The sequence below is a fragment of the Pleurodeles waltl genome, chromosome 7 (assembly GCF_031143425.1).
Source record: "Pleurodeles waltl isolate 20211129_DDA chromosome 7, aPleWal1.hap1.20221129, whole genome shotgun sequence".
Lineage (NCBI taxonomy): Eukaryota > Metazoa > Chordata > Amphibia > Caudata > Salamandridae > Pleurodeles > Pleurodeles waltl.
Window position 1 is genome coordinate 311969277 of NC_090446.1, and position 12964 is coordinate 311982240.

General features: G+C 46.4%; 1 protein-coding gene across 9 annotated transcripts in view; it reads left to right on the plus strand.

The window, feature by feature from the left end:
- MYBL2 (MYB proto-oncogene like 2) overlaps nucleotides 1–12964 on the plus strand; it is a 337297-nt gene that overhangs the window by 182122 nt on the left and 142211 nt on the right. For all 9 annotated transcript variants that reach the window (XM_069243766.1, XM_069243761.1, XM_069243768.1 and 6 more), the window contains 3 exons: nucleotides 7160–7567; nucleotides 8485–8624; nucleotides 8801–8900. In XM_069243766.1, the coding sequence (XP_069099867.1) occupies nucleotides 7160–7567; nucleotides 8485–8624; nucleotides 8801–8900 (648 nt within the window). The remainder of the gene's footprint in view (nucleotides 1–7159; nucleotides 7568–8484; nucleotides 8625–8800; nucleotides 8901–12964) is intronic.

Genomic DNA, 12964 nt, shown 5'->3' on the forward strand with positions numbered 1-12964 from the left:
TTCCACCTATTTTTGTAAAAGGTGAGTAGATCCTTTGTGGAGAGTGCGATTTTCTCAAACTTGAATTATTCCTGTCTAATCCAGTTTTGGAAAAAGACTGAATTTGATTTCCATTTGCCCACTTCATTGTAGATTGTCCTTTCTCAGTTGTGCAAACTCTGATTAATGATATGGATACATGTAGGTAAACAAACACAGTCTGATATTGCACATATGGGATCAATATTGCTTTAGCTAATTCATTTGACCTTTCGCTTTGTGCTTGCTTTGCTTTACATCATTTGTGTCATTGTAATGTTTATGCTTTGTGTAGTGGTAAAGCGCTGTGCAAAGTTACTCTAATAAATGCACAATTAGTTTTTTCGCTCACAGGGATACTGAGTCTGTATAGATTAATATGTAATGCGTATCTTGGGCATTTTTAACTCTGGATACACAACATTTCTCTTGCTAAAGGACCTCTCTTCAACCTTTGATGGCGTATGGCTGTAATGGTGCTGTAGGTGTCTCTCTTAAAATTTGCAAGTGGATGGAAATACTTGCTACTTTGCGATTTCATTTCAGGAAATACCCTGAATAGGTGTTAGATTTGTGAGGTTTTTGGTTTTGTTATTGTTCCCAGAATGTGATGGAGGGTAAAGAAAGGTGAGGGGCAGTGCACGAGGGTGGACAAAGGGACCCTAATGAAAAGTAGCTTTTCAAACTTTAATTCTATGAAATCTGACTTATGCACCAGTCGCATTCTCAGTCAGAAAGAAACCAGCACACTGCTTTGAAAGATGCCGGTATCATAAGAAGTGCTACAATTTAAGGATTTTTTTTCTTTTAATTGTATGTCTTTCTCCGTAGTATATTTAAATAAATTTGAAGGCTTAATTACAGCAGAATAATATATAGAATTATGGGGGAGAGCTGTCAGTAACTGGGTTGCTTCCCACCCAAGGATTCCAAATTACCTCAGACAATGAGAAAAGACTGAGATTTAAAAAAAACTTGTTATTGAAAGCTAACTATGCGTGAACCCCTCCAACCCTTTACCCCACCCCACAAAAAACCCTCTTCCAGTAGTCTGCTGATCACATGGATTACGTTGATAGAGGTAAGAGTCATTGACTTGGCCACGCAGTACTTGAGCTCATCTCCCACATGCCCCACCCCAACCTAACTGCACCACAAAAGTAAATAGGCAGTGTCATAAATTTGAGAACATGAGCACTCCTGTTTCCAGATGCTTCTGTATTGAACAGAAACAGTGCGTCACCAAGATGTTTTTTAAGATCTTCCTAAAATTCATGACTAACATATCTAGCCATATTTTGGAGAACCCTGTTGCTCTTGTAGTTATGTTGGCACATTTGTTTCACATTGTATTTTATGGTAATTCTATGTCAGAACTGGAGGCGAGGATTATGCTGTTTTTTTCATCGCTGTATTCAACAGCAGCCCAACACAAGCAACATAAACTCCATTTTCCATGAGCCCACGGGAAAAATATAACATTTTCATAACTGTAAGCAACCAGTCAGCAGTCCATTGCAATAACGAAGTCCATCGTTGCTGTTGTCTCTTCCTCTTTATTCACTGCTCCCGCAGCCGAGCTAAGTGTTTGGGCCTTCGCACCAGTTTCTTTTCCTATATAAACGTTGGTTTTGATAATGTTTGCTGTGATAAACGTTTTTTTCCGTTACAGGCACAGATCGTGGGAACACTAGTCGCTCCTTCGCGATTGTGAGATTTGTCATTTGTGCTTCGGCTCTGATGGGGTGTAGCGGTAAGGTCCTTCAACCTCCAGAGGGCACCGCTAATAGGAGCAAGGCACCTATCCTTTGGGAGAGGGGAAGAGGGGAAGGCCTCTGCCAGTGCACACGATGCCCGGAACGTTCAAGTGAACGTAATTTCCTACAGGGTGACCGACCAAGTGGCCACTGTTACGCATGAAGCGCCATCCAGCCTGGAAGGAGACGCCCTGGTTGGGGTCAGTACCAGCGCTCTGCCGTTTATTGTGACGAGCTTCAGGTCGACCTCGCTCCGGCCCAAGCAGGTGCTGCCCCAAGGACTTTATGGGTGTGCATGGTGCATAAGGGGCCTTCCCCCACCCTCCTCAGTAGCTGCCCTTTGAGGCAGTACAAAGTATTTGGGACACCTTCACCCTGAACACCCTCTATGCAAGGCCCAAGGGCCACAGTTAAAGCCAAATAATCAGGCAGCCTCTCACAGCTCATACTATCACTTCACCATAAGTGACGGCAAAGGTATCTATATGGAGGAGGAGCCAGTAACTTAACTCCTTATAGTTTGTGACTTCTGCAGGATTATGGGTACCTCCATTTGGGCGGCAGTGAAGCTAGCGGTGGCTCCCCTGGAGCAGAAAATTTCACAGTTGACGGAAAACTGCGCCAGACACTTCGGGGCTTCCCCACCCACCGCCTCCGGGGGACCCCACCACTGCCTAGTCCCAAACACAAGCTTGTCCTTGTCTCAGGTGTCGATTTGGACACTTCATGGTACATTTCCTTCTGAAGGGACCAGGCGACCCTAACCATGCATCCTCGGTGACAGACTCCTCCCATTCCAGTCTTAAGCCAGTTCCCCCTCCACCCCCTCCCCCAGCACCACTAAACCAGGCCCCCCCCCTCAACCCCCCACCAGACACAGATTTCCCATCCTTGGATGGGAACCAAGACTTGGTATCATGCCCCTTGCTCCCTTCCACCCAGCATCAGGAACCTCAGGGGGAGCCCCAACCCCAAAGATCATCAGATATGCTACACCCAGACCTCCTTCTTCTTCACCTCAGCTCGGCAGAATGGTCCCCGGTGGATAAGGTAATGACTTAAATCGCTGGGACACTGTGCAAACCGTTGACAAAGAAATCTGCAATCGCCTACTGGCGAAGTGCCCCCCTCCCCTCCCTACCGGACAAAGTGTCCCTTACCCCGGGTATCGACAAACATATGGATACCTTCTCGGGCAGATTCATGCGTGACCCTAAGAAGGGGATAGCTAGATCCTGACAGGCTTGTCAGGATAAACTCCTCAATGTCTCAGGCCCACTCACTCGCATCTTGGATATGGCAGAGCACTCAAAAGCCTCTGGCTCTCTCATCTCCCCGGACATCCTGTCAGATGGGCACAGAGAGCCCTGATCTCCTTGGGCAATGCCAACTGTGCCATCTCGGTGAAGAGGTGCAGATCCCTACTCCTAGAGATTGACCCTGAGTTGGGAGACCTTGCCATGTGCGAAGCGGGACCCCTTGCCTAGGGAGACCTCTTTGATGAACCGTTTGTTCTAGAACTGGGCAAATTTGTACAAATGTTTACATCACTGGACAAGGCCCAAACCTCGGTCAAACAAATTTTGAACTCCTGAGTTTTCACGGGGGCTGGCCGAGGAAGGGGGCGCTTGGTCAGCTGTTCAGTCACAAGTCTCCGACAGGGGCACTACATCAAAGATGGGACAATATCAGGATGCTTCCAGATTCAGGAACTTCTACCCGACCAGACCCTATCCCAAGCACAGAGGAGCCCAGAACAGCTACAGAGGTAGAGGCTTCTCTTACTCCCAAGGTGAGTGTTCTATGGATCTCCCATCACCTTTTTGGGAGCAGGTTGGGAAGGTTCCTCTCAAATTAGCAAACTCTTTCTTCCAATGCTTGGGTGCTTCAATTGAAGGGTTCTATATAGAATTCTTCGGCTCACCCATCCATCGCAGACATCATCCTCCTTTAGTGTTTTCGGACAAGGATATGGCCCTGGTGGATGTGGATATGGCAGATCTAGCGCACAAAGGTGCAATAGTGCAGACAAATACACGCCCACGGGGTTTTATCAGCAATATTTTTCTAGTGGAAAAAATGTGACAGGGGGGTCAATGTCTGCAATGTCTGGTAATCAATTTGAAGGAGTTCGAGTGGCTGGTCTACCACCACTTCAAAATGGAAGGAGTCAATCTCTTCAGAGATATCCTTCAACCCAAAGATTGGAATGGTACGTCTGGACTTGAAGGACGCTTAACTGACAATCTAGATCTTCCCTCCACATCAACACCTCCTTCAGTTTCTATGGAGAGATCAAACTTTCAAATGTATTTCTCTCCCGTTCGGCCTCTTGTCTGCACCCTGGTGCCTACACCAAGGTAATGAGACCGGTAGTGGAGTTCCTCGGGGCCAGAGGTATCCGACTAATAGTGTACCTGGATAACCTCCTTTTGATGGGACAGTGCCCACAATTCCTAGATTCCCACCAACACTTAGTAATTTCCCTTCTCAAATCTCTTACCCAACTCAATCTTTGGTGTTTCTAGGATTTGTGGTGGATGGTTCGATCCACACTCAGCCTTTCCTCAAGGAAGATCAACAAGTTCAGACATGAGCTGGGTAGGCTGGTGGGCAAACTTTCCACCTCCCTTCGGCAAATCATCAGGACGGTTGGCCTGCTGGCCTCTTCCATCCATGCCATCTTTCCCTTTCCTCTACATTACCGGGCTCTGCAACGCCTCAAGGCAATTCATCTCAGGAGAGGGCTTTACTACTCTGAGAGGTCCTCTCACAGGAGGCAGTAGAGGAGGTCCATTGGTGGCTCGCCCATATGGAGGCCTGGAATGGGTGAGCGATCTTCGGATCCTCCCCAGACTTGGTCATCGAGTTCGACGCCAATGGCTTGGGATGGGGAGCGTCTTGCAGGTCTTTTTTCTAAGGGAGAGCTACAATCTTCTCGAGGGGGCAATGCACATCAGCTGTCTAGAACTCCTAGCGAGTTTGTTCGAAGTCAGATGTTGGACCAAGCAAAATGTTGTGTCCTATTCAAGATGGACAACGTGGCAGCAGTGAGGTGTATAAGTCGCCTAGGTGACACTCGCTCCAAGATGCTGTCAGATCTGGCAAGGTCCTCTTGGGAGTATTGCCTAGAACACCAGATGTCGGTAACAGTGGAAAACCTTCTGGGTCATTCCAGCCAGGTGGCAGGTTGGCACCCTAGACACCTGAGAGTTGCAAGCTTATGGCAACTGAATCCCAGTCAATTCCAGGCGCTTCCTAGTCGATATGGCCCATTCTCGATGGATCTCTTTGCCTCTCATCTTGACCACCAACTTCCTAGGTTTTGAAGTTGGCAGCCAGATCCAGGGGCGACTTCCACAGATGCATTCTTGCAGGACTGGCAGAAGGTTACAGGGATATGCGTTTCCCCCGTTCGCCATGATTACCCGGCTATCGGCGCAAGTGTGGTGTCAGCGGGCGGATGTGGTTTTGGTGATGCTGATTTGGAAATCTGAAGCATGGTATCCGGTTCTACTGGAACTTTCTTGGGATTTCCCAATCCCTTTTCCCCCCTCTGTGGATCTCTTTCGAGATCCAGAAGGAAATCTCCATCCTCTGGTGATGTCCAGATCCCTGTCACTTATGGCGTGGAAGATTATCAGGTATGCTTGAAAGTCCTGGGAATTTCGAAGCAGACTGCCTCCCTGCTCTCTAAGGCATAGACAGATAGTACCGTCAAACAATAGCGATCGTCTTGGTTGCGATGCCTGGGCTGGTGTTATAGCAGACACTTGTATCCGGTGGGGACCGACGTTGTCCACATCTTGAACTTCTTAGCTTCTTTGGCTGAAGAGACGCTAGATCATCGTCGATAAATACCTTCAGGTCAGCCTTTTCTGCTGGTGACGTACCAGTTGGGGATCAACCAGTGGGAGAACACCATTTGGTGAGAAAGCTGATGAGAGGTATTCACTTAACCCTCCCACCCAAGCCCAGGTATTCAGCCTTGTGGGATGTCAACAAGGTTCTGAATTTGTTTTGGTCCTAACAGGCTAATATGTATCTGTCGAGGAAAGAGTTGTCAGCTAAATTAGCTACACTGCTATGTTTAGTGTCCTGCAGGAGAGTTTTGGACGTACGAGCTCTGGACATTACACGTGGGGTATTTACTCCAGAAGGGGTAACCTTTCACATCCATAGAAGAACAAAGTCTAATTCTCACCTTCCTGGAAAGTCCAAAGCTGTGTGTCGTATGTTGCATTAAGCCGTATGATGCTATGACGGAGGAATTCTGTCCACAGGGGGAGGCTCAGCTGCTGATCACTCTCAGAAACCCTTTAGGGTGGTGTTCTCCCCTACCATTGCCAGGTGGGTCCGTTGGTTGATGAGAGGCTGGTAATGATACCCAAATATTTGGTGCTCACTCGGCAAGAGGAGCAATGGCTTTTAAAGCCTTTTACCTTAAAGCTTGTCTTGAGGCTATCCTGAATGCTGCAGATCGGTCCTCAGACTCCACATTCAAGTGATTCTATTTTAAGCCAATTCCCAACATGGCATCGGTAGTGATGGGAAAGCTTTAAACGAGCATAATCCTCACCTCTGGTCCTGATATAGAATGAAAAATGTCCTAGCTGTTGTAACGGAAAGTTTCAATTCTATTAAGGACATGGAGGCGAGGAGTAAATCACCCATTATGACATGCATCTTCCCTCCCATGGATTCTCCGTAATAAAGGTGGGTATTTTTATGTACTTGACATCAATGGATTGCTTAGTGGTCAATGACATTACCTTGCTAAGATAACTGTTATGACTGTTTTCCCTTGGTACTGGAAATAATGTAAGGGGATATTGAGTCATTGGTTCTTTTGTAGATCGTAGGATCTGACTCTTCCAAACAGGAATGAAAAAGGATGATGATCGAACTCGGTTTCAGGAAGAAGAAAGAAGAGACGACAGTGACGAGGGACTTTTATTGCTATAGACTGCCGACTGGTTGCTTTCAGTTGTGAAAATGTTATTTTTCCTATGGGCTCATGGGAAATGGAGTTTGTTGCTTGTGCTTAGCTGCTGTTGAATAAAGTGCTGAAGAGACAGCATAATCCCGCCTCCGTGTCCTTAATAGAATTGAAAGTTCCGTAACGATATCTAGGAAATTTTTCATTCTCTTTACTGTAGGCTGGTTATAACAATGTTCTTGGAAATATGAGGTAGCCATAGTCTTCAGAGTGTTCGAAATATAAACAACACCAAAGGGAAATTTGTGGTGTGTAGCCAATGAAATTAACATGCTGCCTAAAATGAAAAGTGTCTTGCTTTAAAATGTGATCTTGCTGTGAATGCAGTAACTGCAGACTCGATTTAATATTTTTTTTTCTCCCTCATCTATAATGTCAATTGAAGGATCCTGATGGATGGTGTGACCTAAGTAACTTCGACCTGCCAGAGGACTCTGTTGCAGGTAACAGCAGTAGAAGTCGTAGCAGTAGTAGCAGCAGTGAAGGCAGCAGCCCCATCAGGCGAACACCTCCAGCTCGGCCAGCAGCGTCCCTTCCAAATGTGACTGAGTATCGTTTGGACGGCCACACTATCTCAGACTTGAGCAAGGCAAACAAAGGCGAGCTGATCCCTATCTCACCACGCACAGACCTTAGCTTTGGCACACCACCCTCCCTCCTGAAGCGGCAGAAGAGGAGGAAGGTGACCCTTTCGCCAGTCACAGAGAACAGCATCCTGTCGTCAATGGAGGCCAGTAACAGCATGACACCCAAGAGTACCCCTGTGAAGGTGCTGCCGTTCTCACCATCCCAGGTACTCCCCCCTGTTTTGGTGGGATGTTGCGAGTGATGATGGGTTCATTCAACAGACTCATTCTGAATGACCTTGCTTTAGTGGAGCCTATTATGAGATTGATATTGTTTCTGAAAGGAAAGTCCAGGGCTGGAAACCCAGTTATCCTCTTTACCCCAAAGTTTGCATGAAGGATCATTCTTAACTTCTACTTTCAAAGGATGCCTCCCAATTTTAGTCTTTTCAGCTGCTTGGTCATGACACCCAGCTTTGAAAGTGTATGTGTTGGAACATATGCACCCTCGTACACATAACATAGAAGCCTTTAACCTGATAAGTAGATTTTCTTGTTACAATCCTTCCTAGAGAAACTCTTAAAGGTTTCTTCTTTTGGTTGGGCTATCAGTCTAAAACGAAAGGATGGAGATCCTTGTATTTTTCTTTTACTTATCCTACCTACACTGATTTGCTTTAACCCGTTACATTCTGCCACATTCCCTCTCCACTCCAGGTTCCGAAATAAAAAGTAAAAATAATAACCCGAAGCAGGCTCTATCTGGAAAGGAGGTGCTCCTTCTTCTCTTCCATTACCTAATCTATTGAAGCTAAGGATTCTGGGATTGGGGATTGGGGATGGGGGAATTTTTTTCTGCTGTTCCTTTAAATTATTCAGCAGGTTTTCATTTGTGAAATCACACCATCGTACCCTTCCTAATGCTTGGTAATCCTGATGTTTAATTTCACGCTTCTCCATTACCACTATTTTGTATGTTTGAAGTAGCCAAAATCTGTCAGCCAGTCTAATTATTTGTGTTTCTGCATCACCCTTAAGCTTGCAATGTGTTAATAGCGGTGTAATTACCCAGGCACCTCTGATTTGTGTACGCTGATGTCTTAATTTTTTCATGAGCTTTAAACACAAGTATTTTGTTTTACAGTTTTTGAATTTGTGGACCAAACAAGATGCACTAGAGCTGGAGAACCCGTCACTAACATCTACACCGGTGTGCAGTCAGAAGGTGATCGTCACCACCCCTCTGCACAGGGACAAGACACCACTTTTGCAAAAAAACTCCGTGTAAGTCCCCCATCCCCACTGGTAGCTGAAAAGAAAAATCCTGTGTACTGCACATAAAGTTAAGAATGTCAGATTGACCTCTTTCCCACTGTTATTGCAGATATTTATATTGGATCAAAATGTTTTTATCTTCTCTCCACTTCCTGACCTGTGAAATGTCCTGTCTCTGCTCTTAGGTTTATCACACCAAACCATAGGTACGTGATGGAGAACCATCCTCATACACCCACACCGTTTAAGAATGCAATGGAAAAGTTGGGCTCGCTGAAACCACTGGTATGTGTTTAGTGGTGGGCAGGAACTTGCCTATTAACACCTTGAAGTGGCTATTAGAGGCATGTGGAATAAGCGATTGATTCATGGGTCTGGAAATGGACACTTTGCTACTTTTGGGGAGGCTGGGAAACTCTACATGTCAGATCATATCTGCTTTAATATCATAGGAATATTATTTTCTCTCTCCAGAATGTGGAAGAAAAATGTCATTAAAAATCAACCTGTGTCTTGTATTCCCCTCTTCATCTAGGCGTCCTCCTTTTCATTCTTTTCAGAGCCATTTAATGTTCAGTCTGAGCTGGTGGTGGGGGAGGCACTGGCACTTTTTTTGGGTAACTGGTACTTATTTTTCTGCATCATTTGTTTACTGAGCACAGGAGAGGGAAATTAAACAGATCGGAAAGACAGGGAATGGAAATGATGGCAAACCTTTTGCAAAAGGAGAAAGCAGGAGCGAGATAAAGGGGGAGCGAAGTGTCTGATAGTGGATCAAAGTGCTAAAAGGTGGTTTAAAACTACTGGCCTTGGTATTCCGTACACTGAAGTTTAATTGCTCCGCCCGGGCCTTCTGGGCAGAGTTTCGGCCACTGGCACTTATTCCTTCACAAGTTAAACGCTGGGGCCATTTTAAATATTATCAGCCAACTGCAAAGAGCTATAGCGAAGAGAAGCTTTTGTTTAACTAATGAAATCACAACCATCTTGAAAACGTGAAAGATAAGCACTGTTCTTGCAAGGCAAGTTGGTATCAGGCAGGGACTGTACGGAGGCTTGTTTGTTTGTTTGTGTGTGTATTTGTATATATACATACACAGTCAAGCTCAGCATGTAATGTGGTAAAAAACTTACACTGAGGGGTTCTGACTGTCATTATAAAAATGATAATCCACGAGGCAGAGTGCTTAAATGTCACTAGAACCATGATTTGGCAATCTGTTGTACCGACATTCATTTTGAGGGTAGTTAATTTTAAAATGTTTTTTTCTTTTAAACTCCAACCGACTGTATGCTCTAATTGGAATACAAACGTTTAGGTTTACCTTTCTTTAGTGAATTGTTGATAAAACAATGCACAAGAGTGTGGGCCTGTGATTTTGAAAATCTGTAGCTGCAGCATTTACCACATGGAGGTATGACATACTTCTCATATACTTTGCATCATAGTCTTGAAAAAAATTCTAACTAAATGTAGGAAGCTGGCTCTTTATATGATATATCAAAATGAGATATATCGTGCAAAGATTCAAGGGGTTCCCTTACTAGTGGACAGGGGCTTGCTCTAGCAACCCCAATGTGCTCTTTTAGGGGGTAGTGTGGTTGAGCAGCCTTGGGCTTATCAGAAAGGAAAAAAGTTTCTTTATGTTTAGGCAACAGAATAAATACGGTCAGGTAACTATGTTTTGCAAGAAAATTGTTTACAGTTTAGAAAGGTCAACAGTGCAATTCTAGAAAGCTGCAATGTTATCCTATGGAAGAAATCCAATACATCCATTCACAAAAATAAAAAGCTTCTTTATGTTTAGGCACCAGAATCATTACGGTCAGGTAACTATGTTTTGTAAGAAAATTGTGTACAGTTTAGAAAAGTCAACAGTGTAATTCTCGAAAGCTGCAATGTTATCCTATGTAAGAAATCCAAATACGGCAAACAGGTGTACAGTACAGTGACTTACAGGACCAGTCTCCTGGACTTAAGGTAAATATTGGGCAAGGGGCAAGACCATACCAACAGGTCACACTGGGTGGTACTAATGTGGCCGGGTGCAAAGGTGTAGTACGGAGTCTATTCCCCAATGTTAGTCAGTGGGGACTGATCTGGTTAAAAAGAGGCTGCAGGTCTTGACAGCACTCGGTTGAGGGGGCTGCAGGCAGAGGCTGCAGGCGGCATTTGTGAGTCCATAGTGAACAAGTCCAAGGTGGGCTTTGTCTCTGGGGGAGCACGTTGGCATCATTGGCCCACTTCAATTCATGATAGGCGGCACTTTTGTAATGATGCTTTCAGGTGTCTGGTTTTCAGTGGCCTGGAGTCCTCGCTATTCTCTTTGGGGGTCTGCTTTGCTGCTCCACATGAGTTCCTGGGTCTTTGTTGAAGGCAGGCTGTCCTCCCAGGCTTTTAGAGGCACAGCAGCTTGCAGGATGAGTCGATTTTGGTGCAAATGGGCAGGAACAGCAGACAGACTGGAATGGCTCGGGTCAAGCCAGGTGCTTCTTCCTCAGACTTTATTTTTGCGTATTAGCAGAACAGCAGGAATCTGATTTCCTGGTGCCAGGGGCTCCACTAAATATTGAATTTAGGGGCATATCTTGGAGTTTAGGTTAGTAGCCAAAGGTCTGCTGACCCTGACCCCTGGTGTCACTACACCCCCTATATAACCACTTCCTGTGGGAATTGGGCATAACCTTTCCCAGAGTTCCTAAATCTGCCAAGATGGCAGCTTTCTAAATGTGTGTAGGAAAGTACCCTCTTTCTTGGCATGGTTATCCCCATTTTCTGCCTGTCTGTATGTTTCACTATGTCTACTGGGTTCCCGCTAACCAGGACCCCAGTAGTTTTGCTCTCTCCTAAATTGTACACGTTTCTTCCCACAATTGGCATACTGGTCCCCCCAGTAAGTCCCTAGTATATGGTACCTAGGTACCCAGGGCTTTGGAGTTCCAGGGGATCACTATGGGCTGCAGCAGTTATTTTGCCACCTATAAGGGAGCCTATGCAAAGGGTTCTGCATGCCTGTCACTGCAGCCTGCGTGAAACGGGTGCATGCATCTGTTTTCATTACAGGTCACTACACCAGGTTGCTATAAGTCACACCTATGGTAGGCCCTGTCAGGCCAGAGGACAGGGTGGAGGTACCTGTGTGTGAGGGCACCCTTGCACTAGCAGAGGTACCCCCACAAACTCCAGCTCCATTTTCCGGGACGCCATTTTACGTGTGTACTGGACATAAGTCATTACCTATGTCCAGCGATAATGGTAACTCCGAACCTGGCATGTTTGGTATCAAACATGTCGGAATCATACCCCAATACTGTTGCAAGTATTGCAAGTATGATTCCAGAATTGCTACCACCAGCATTACAGGGTTTTCTGGGCAGCCCAGCTGCTTCCACCCCTCAGACATGGTTCTGCCCCCCTGCTGCTTGAGCTGATCAATCCAGGAAGGCAGAACAAAGGATTTCCTTTGGGAGAGGGAGGTAACCTTTGGAAATAGGTGTGACTGGCTTGGGAGGGGTTGCCTCCCCAAGCCACTGGTTTGCTTTGAGGGGCACATTTCGTGTCCTCCCTGCATAAACCAGTCCACACCAGTTCAGGGGCCCCCCATTCCCTGCTCTGGTGCGAAACTGGAAAATGGAAAGGGGAATGACCACTCCCCTGTCCACCAACACCCCAAGGGTGGTGCCCAGAGCTCCTCCAGAGGGTCCCTGGCATCTGAGTGGCCAGGCAGGTGACATCAGAGCCCCCTCCTGGTAGGTGCTTACCTGGTTAGGTGCCCAATCCCCCCTTTCTGGGCTGTTTAGGGTCTCTCTTTTGGGTGGGTCCTCAGATTCGTCTTGCTGGATTCCAGCAGGACTCCTCTGCAACCCCTGCTTCGACTTCTGGCCACTGTGACTGGACCCTCCATGAACTGACAAACCCTTCTACAATGAAGAAGAATCTTCTGCAACTTTGTTTCCACGTCTCCTGCCAGCTTAGCAACATTTCTCCAGCCATGCATCCTCAGAAGGCTGCAACTCCTCAGCCTGCACAAGAAGAAGAAGGAATCTCCCTTGGAGTGAAGGAGTCACTCCCCTGCAACCTCTGGCACCTACAACAAGTGACGACCGGCTCCGTGGATCCCCTCTCCTGCTGAGTTGCGTGGATCCTGCATCACTCGTGGTGGTCTGGAGCAGCCCTCTTGGTCCCCTCTGCCAGCTGTCCAACTTTGGTGGAGGTAAGCCTTTGCCTTCCTACGCAGGAAAGTCCCCTTGTGCACCTGGTTTCTTGCAACTGCCAACCTAGACTCTTGTAACTGCCAAGGCTTGTTTGCTTCTCCTCCAAGAGATCTTCAGGCGACGTGAAGCTCCAG